This window comes from Mus caroli, unplaced genomic scaffold, assembly GCF_978045245.1.
Source record: "Mus caroli unplaced genomic scaffold, Mus_caroli_1 scaffold_9, whole genome shotgun sequence".
Lineage (NCBI taxonomy): Eukaryota > Metazoa > Chordata > Mammalia > Rodentia > Muridae > Mus > Mus caroli.
In genome coordinates, this window is record NW_028227264.1 from 100008126 (window position 1) to 100014772 (window position 6647).

Below are 6647 nucleotides of genomic sequence, written 5' to 3' on the forward strand. Positions count from 1 at the left end.
GCCAACCCTCAGTCTAGGCATCACAGTCCATGCTCTGGGTCCAGTTCTTGTGCAGCTTTGCTAAGTTGTTTAGCTGGTGTCCATCATTTCCTGATAAGCATCCAGCTGGGCGTCCAGCTCCTCTGCAGATAGCTGCTGGTGCTCCTGCTGCTGCTGCTGCTGCTGCTGCTGCTGCTGCTGCTGTTTCTGGAGCTGCTGCTCCTCCTCCTGCTGCTGCTGCTGCTGCTTCTGCTGCTCCTGCTGCAGTTTTGAGTTCCTGCTGGTGCCTCTCTCTCTTCCCTGGCTGCCTCCAAGTGTCCATCTCTTGGTGCCTGCACCACTTAATCCTCCAGAGCCAGGGTTTCTTTTCATGCCACCCCTGTTTCTGCTTTGTGCAGGTCTTCCTTGTCTATCAATCTTTGAGGTGACAAGCTGGATGTTCATAGGGCGGCCATCCAAAGAGGCGCCATTGTACTCTCTCATGGCGTTCAGGGCATCTGCTTCCCTTTCAAAGTGCAGATGTGCTGTCCCTAAACTTCTTCCACAGCGATCATAGTGCACAGCAGATTTTTTCAACGTTCCAAATTCAGCAAAGAGTAGCCGAATATCAGCATCTGACACTCCGAAGTGCAGATTTGACACGAACAGCTTCCCACCAGTATCCACGTGGGTTTGACCCCTCAAGTCTCCAATGAATAGGTGCTGCTGCCACTTGTCTGGAAGTTGTTTTGTTCTGTGGTATGGTGCCAGCCTGTTCCTGCCACCACGGGTGATGGTGGGCCGGTACCTCTTTGGCCCAGCATCTCGATTTACCCGGGAATCAGGCCTGCGGTGATGTCCTTGCTGGATCTTGTTCAGCTTAATGATGTCTTCCAAAGACATGTCTATTTTGTCAGCCATGGCGGGCCTTGGATCCAGCATACCTGATTTGAAAACAAAATTTTAATTTATGTTGAAAATACATATGAAAGTTTCAGCATACTGCATCACTAAACAATAGGGAAGAGTTCCTGAGAACTTGATTAGGAAAAACAAGACATTTGAATTTGATCACTATATACCCACAAAGGTGTGAATTTAACCTGTATATGGAGGTGTAACTTCTAACTGTTTTGCAAATTTTAGAACTAGTTAAATACCTTTCTGGTCTACTCAGAATGATTCCTACCCAAACACAGTCCCCTAGTTTCAAAAAGAAGAAAATATTGCAAATATTAGAAGACGCAAACCCAGTGAACTGAGCCCAGTCTCCGGGTGCCAGATTCAGAGGAGAGAATTCACCCATGAAAGTCTTTTGACCTCTACCTGCCTGCTGAAGAAACACAATAAAAACACAACGTAAAGAACTTGAATAGAAAAGAAAATATAACACTTTGTACAGTCTATACAGTTGGCCATTGTCACAAACAAAATACAGTAAAATGAAAAAAAAAAAAAAAAAAAAAGAAAACAAAAAACAAAAAAACAAATGCTTTCAATCCCAGCCCTCAAGAAGCAGAGGTATGAGGATCTTCCCAACTTCCATGATAGCCTAGTCCACAGCCAGCTCTAGACTGTATTGAGCTGCCTAGGAAGGCCTGGATTCCAGAAATCAATACAGACTATCTCTGTAATTTACAGGATGATGATAAAACATACTAACAGACATATTGAGAACGAAAACCACCACCCAAATCCATAAATTGCTAAATTGAACTATTTAAAATCAAATATATCTAGAGTTGTATGTTACGTTGACATCTTGGGAAAGAACTGTATCACAGCTCTGAAGACCTAGAACTCTCTTAGGAGACATTTGTTTGTCCTTGAGACTAGTTGGTGTGGTTCACTCACCTCTCTGTCAAGCCTTCTGTCCCAGGGCAGACTGCAGAGGAGAACCCTTTGCTCTCTTGGTAGCTTGCCTCAGCTCTCTCAAGTGTGCTGTCCAAGCCTCTCCAAACTCCTTTTATACTCCTAAGGACCTCCCCTCCCTAGATAAGATTACTATCTATGATAATTGAATCACGTTTTCACGACACAAATCTTTACAATCCATAAAACTACAGAAGACTAAAGAAAGCAACGATGACCACTCTAATAACAGATGCCAGAAGAAAAGACTGTGGCTAATTCAGTGTGATACCCAATAATCAGACTAAATGTTTTATTTTCAAATGACTTCAGATCATCCTTCTTAACATGATTAAATCTCTGAAATTCTTTTTTCGAGATATCTGTCCTTGAAACTCTGTAGAGCAGAGATATCCTCCAATTGAGAGATCTGCCCGCCTCTGCCTCCCAAGGGAGAAATTAAAGACTTTAAATTAAAGGAAAGTTTTTGACACCTAATCACTCAGTAAACCACTTCTAAACTTCTCCCAGTAGATAATGAAAAAGGAAATAAAGAAAAGAACAATTGAACAAAAATCAAACCCAACAAATGGTCACAATTGACAGGATTTTATGACTGCAACAGACAGGGTAACAAAGAGTGTCCTTTAAAGGGGATTCACGCAGACAGACCACTGTTAACTGTGTTTTTTCTTGGGCATCTAACCCAGGGCTGCACATGTGCCGAGCAAGTATTCTGCCACTGAGACACACTGAGATTACTGTCCCTGTGCCCTCTAGTTAATCTGGGTAAGGGTTTAATCTATCTTGTTGATTTTCTCAAAGAACCAGCACCTGGTTTGGTTGATTCTTTGAATAGTTCATGTTGTTTCCACTTGCTTGATTTCAGCCCTGAGCTTAATTGTTTCCTGCAGTGTACTCCTCTTGGGTGAATTTGCTTCCTTTAGTTCTAGAGCTTCTGGATGTGCTGTCAGTCTGCTAGTGTATGCTCTTTCTAGTTTCTTTTTGGAGGCACTCGGGGCTATGAGTTTTCCTCTTAGGACTGCCTTCATTGTGTCCCATAAGTTTGGGTATGTTGTGGCTTCATGTTCATTAAACTCTAAAAAGTCTTTAATTTCTTTCTTATTTCATCCTTGACCAAGGAATCATTGAGTGGAGTGTTGTTCAGTTTCCACGTGAATGTTGGCTTTCTATTATTTACGATGTTCTTGAAGATCATCAGCCTTAGTCCTTGGTGATCAGATAGGATGCGTGGGATTCCCTTTCCCTTTCTGATTGTGTTCATTTGGATTCTGTCTCTGTGCCCTCAAGTTAGTCTGGCTAACACTTTCTGTATCGTGTTGATGTTCTCAAAGAACCAGCTCCTAGTTTTGTGGATTCTTTATGTAGTTCTTTTTGTGTTGACTTGGTTGGTTTCAGCCCTGAGTTTGATTATTTCCTGCCTTCTCCTCCTCTTGGGTTTATTTGGTTCCTTTTGTTCTAGAGCTTTCAGGTGTGCTGTTAAGCTGCTAGTGTATGCTCTCTCCACTTTCTTTTTGGAGGCACACAGAGCTGAGCTGTGAGTTTTCCTCTTACCCTACTTTCATTATGTCCCATCAGTTTGGGTATGTTGTACATGCATTCTCATTAAATTCTAAAATGTCTTTTATTTCTTCCTTTACCAAGTAAGTTCTGGTTGAGTTATCCTAGAGCACTGTTCACCTTCCATGTGTATGTTTGCTTTCTGTGTTTTTGTTGCTACTGAAGAACAACCTTGTTCAGTAGTGACCTGATAGAAGCATGGGATTATCTCAGTCTTCTTTCTTTTGAGTTCTGTGTTGTGGCCAACTGTATGGTCAGTTCTGGAGAAGAGACCATGAGGTGCCGTGCCAGCGAGAAGGTGTATTCCTTTGATTTAGGATGAGATGTTGTATAGATGTCTGTTGAATCAATTTGGTCCATAACTTCTGTTATTTTCACTGTGTGTCTGTTTAGTTTGTGTTTCCCTGATCTGTCCATTGGTGAAAGTTGGGTGTTGAAGTCCCTCACCACTATTATTTGACGTGAAATGTGAGCTTTTAGCTTCAGTAAAGTTGCTTTTATGAATGTGGGTCCCCTTGCATTTGGAGCATAGATGTTTTCAATATTGAGAGTAGTATCTTCTTGGTAGATTTTCCCCTTGATGAGTATGAAGTGTCTTTCCTGATATTTTTGATGACATTTGACTAACAGTCAATTTTATCAGATTATTAGAGTGGCTACCCCAGCTTCATTCTTGGGACCATTTGCTTGGAAAACTGTTTTTCAGCCCTTTACTCTGAGGAAGTGTCTGGCATGGACATTTATTTCCTCTATGCTGTAAAATGCTTAGCCCTGTAAGTGTCCAGTCTGATAGTCTATGTCTCTGTATTGTGGAATTGAGGACATTGACTTTAAGAGATATTAAGGAATAGTGATTTGTGCTTCCTGTTATCTATCAGTGATGTTATTTTTATGTTTGTGTGGCTATCTTCTTCTGGGTTTGTTGAAAGAAGATTACTTTCTTGCTCTTTCTAGGGTGTAGTTTCCCTCCTTGTGTTGGCATTTTTTCTGTATTAACCTTTGCAGGACTGGATTAGTAGAGAGATACTGTGCAAATTTGATTTTGTCATGGGATATTTTTATCTCTTCATCTATGCTAATGGAGGAGTTTTATGTGTATATTAGTCTGTGCCGGCATTTATGTTCTCTTAGGGTCTGTATGAGATCTAACCAAGGCCTTCTAGCTTTCATAGTCTCTGGTGAGAAGTCTGGTGTAATTCTGATAGGTCTGACTGTTTATGTTACTTGAACTTTTCCCTAAATGTTTTTGTTTGTTTTCTTTTGTTTTGTTTTGGTTTTTTTATATATATATACATTTATTGTTTTGATTATTAAGTGACAGGAGGAATTTCTTTTCTTGTCCAAACTATTTGGAGTTCTGTAGGCCTTTATTTTCATGGCAGATCTCTTTCATTAGGTTAGGGAAAATTTCCTCTATAGACCCAAAGAGACCCAGAGAGACCCAAAATGTGTGAGAGTTCCTCATTCTCCACAAAAATCATTCATCAACGACGTCGTATTACTTGTTTATTTCTACACACAATTTTATTAGGGCAAAGGTGAAAATGCCACCTTCACTAAAGCAAAAACTACAATTGATCCACAAAATAACTCAGTACAAGACAGGTGTATTTCAGAATGTAAATAAAAGAAAGAGAGAAGGAAAGAACTTTACATGGCGTTTTAAAACAGGAGAAAAGAAAAAGAAGCAAAGGAGGAATCCACCATTGTGTTCATGGTCCACTAGCCAACCCTCAGTCTAGGCATCACAGTCCATGCTCTGGGTCCAGTTCTTGTGCAGCTTTGCTAAGTTGTTTAGCTGGTGTCCATCATTTCCTGATAAGCATCCAGCTGGGCGTCCAGCTCCTCTGCAGATAGCTGCTGGTGCTCCTGCTGCTGCTGCTGCTGCTGCTGCTGCTGCTGCTGCTGTTTCTGGAGCTGCTGCTCCTCCTCCTGCTGCTGCTGCTGCTGCTTCTGCTGCTCCTGCTGCAGTTTTGAGTTCCTGCTGGTGCCTCTCTCTCTTCCCTGGCTGCCTCCAAGTGTCCATCTCTTGGTGCCTGCACCACTTAATCCTCCAGAGCCAGGGTTTCTTTTCATGCCACCCCTGTTTCTGCTTTGTGCAGGTCTTCCTTGTCTATCAATCTTTGAGGTGACAAGCTGGATGTTCATAGGGCGGCCATCCAAAGAGGCGCCATTGTACTCTCTCATGGCGTTCAGGGCATCTGCTTCCCTTTCAAAGTGCAGATGTGCTGTCCCTAAACTTCTTCCACAGCGATCATAGTGCACAGCAGATTTTTTCAACGTTCCAAATTCAGCAAAGAGTAGCCGAATATCAGCATCTGACACTCCGAAGTGCAGATTTGACACGAACAGCTTCCCACCAGTATCCACGTGGGTTTGACCCCTCAAGTCTCCAATGAATAGGTGCTGCTGCCACTTGTCTGGAAGTTGTTTTGTTCTGTGGTATGGTGCCAGCCTGTTCCTGCCACCACGGGTGATGGTGGGCCGGTACCTCTTTGGCCCAGCATCTCGATTTACCCGGGAATCAGGCCTGCGGTGATGTCCTTGCTGGATCTTGTTCAGCTTAATGATGTCTTCCAAAGACATGTCTATTTTGTCAGCCATGGCGGGCCTTGGATCCAGCATACCTGATTTGAAAACAAAATTTTAATTTATGTTGAAAATACATATGAAAGTTTCAGCATACTGCATCACTAAACAATAGGGAAGAGTTCCTGAGAACTTGATTAGGAAAAACAAGACATTTGAATTTGATCACTATATACCCACAAAGGTGTGAATTTAACCTGTATATGGAGGTGTAACTTCTAACTGTTTTGCAAATTTTAGAACTAGTTAAATACCTTTCTGGTCTACTCAGAATGATTCCTACCCAAACACAGTCCCCTAGTTTCAAAAAGAAGAAAATATTGCAAATATTAGAAGACGCAAACCCAGTGAACTGAGCCCAGTCTCCGGGTGCCAGATTCAGAGGAGAGAATTCACCCATGAAAGTCTTTTGACCTCTACCTGCCTGCTGAAGAAACACAATAAAAACACAACGTAAAGAACTTGAATAGAAAAGAAAATATAACACTTTGTACAGTCTATACAGTTGGCCATTGTCACAAACAAAATACAGTAAAATGAAAAAAAAAAAAAAAAAAAAAAGAAAACAAAAAACAAAAAAACAAATGCTTTCAATCCCAGCCCTCAAGAAGCAGAGGTATGAGGATCTTCCCAACTTCCATGATAGCCTAGTCCACAGCCAGCTCTAG

General features: G+C 41.7%; 2 protein-coding genes across 4 annotated transcripts; both read right to left on the reverse strand.

The window, feature by feature from the left end:
• Positions 1 to 69: 69 nt before the first annotated feature.
• LOC147002746 (THO complex subunit 4-like) lies at positions 70 to 900 on the reverse strand. 2 transcript variants are annotated; one of them, XM_085843427.1, is made up of 2 exons: positions 247 to 900; positions 70 to 138 (listed from the first exon to the last, which is right to left on the reverse strand). In XM_085843427.1, the coding sequence occupies exons 1-2, from the start codon at positions 898 to 900 to the stop codon at positions 70 to 72; spliced, it is 723 nt and encodes a 240-aa protein (XP_085699553.1). The 2 variants fall into 2 exon arrangements, with proteins under 2 accessions (XP_085699553.1, XP_085699552.1); XM_085843426.1 differs by having other exon boundaries at positions 70 to 879.
• A 4284-nt stretch (positions 901 to 5184) lies between these two features.
• On the reverse strand, positions 5185 to 6015 carry LOC147002747 (THO complex subunit 4-like). 2 transcript variants are annotated; one of them, XM_085843429.1, is made up of 2 exons: positions 5362 to 6015; positions 5185 to 5253 (listed from the first exon to the last, which is right to left on the reverse strand). In XM_085843429.1, the coding sequence occupies exons 1-2, from the start codon at positions 6013 to 6015 to the stop codon at positions 5185 to 5187; spliced, it is 723 nt and encodes a 240-aa protein (XP_085699555.1). The 2 variants fall into 2 exon arrangements, with proteins under 2 accessions (XP_085699555.1, XP_085699554.1); XM_085843428.1 differs by having other exon boundaries at positions 5185 to 5994.
• Positions 6016 to 6647: the final 632 nt, after the last annotated feature.

What these genes read in the sequence shown, in the direction of transcription:
- LOC147002746 (XM_085843426.1), bottom strand. Translation starts at nt 879, where the DNA reads ATGGCTGACAAAATAGACATGTCTTTGGAAGACATCATTAAGCTGAAC.
- LOC147002747 (XM_085843428.1), bottom strand. Translation starts at nt 5,994, where the DNA reads ATGGCTGACAAAATAGACATGTCTTTGGAAGACATCATTAAGCTGAAC.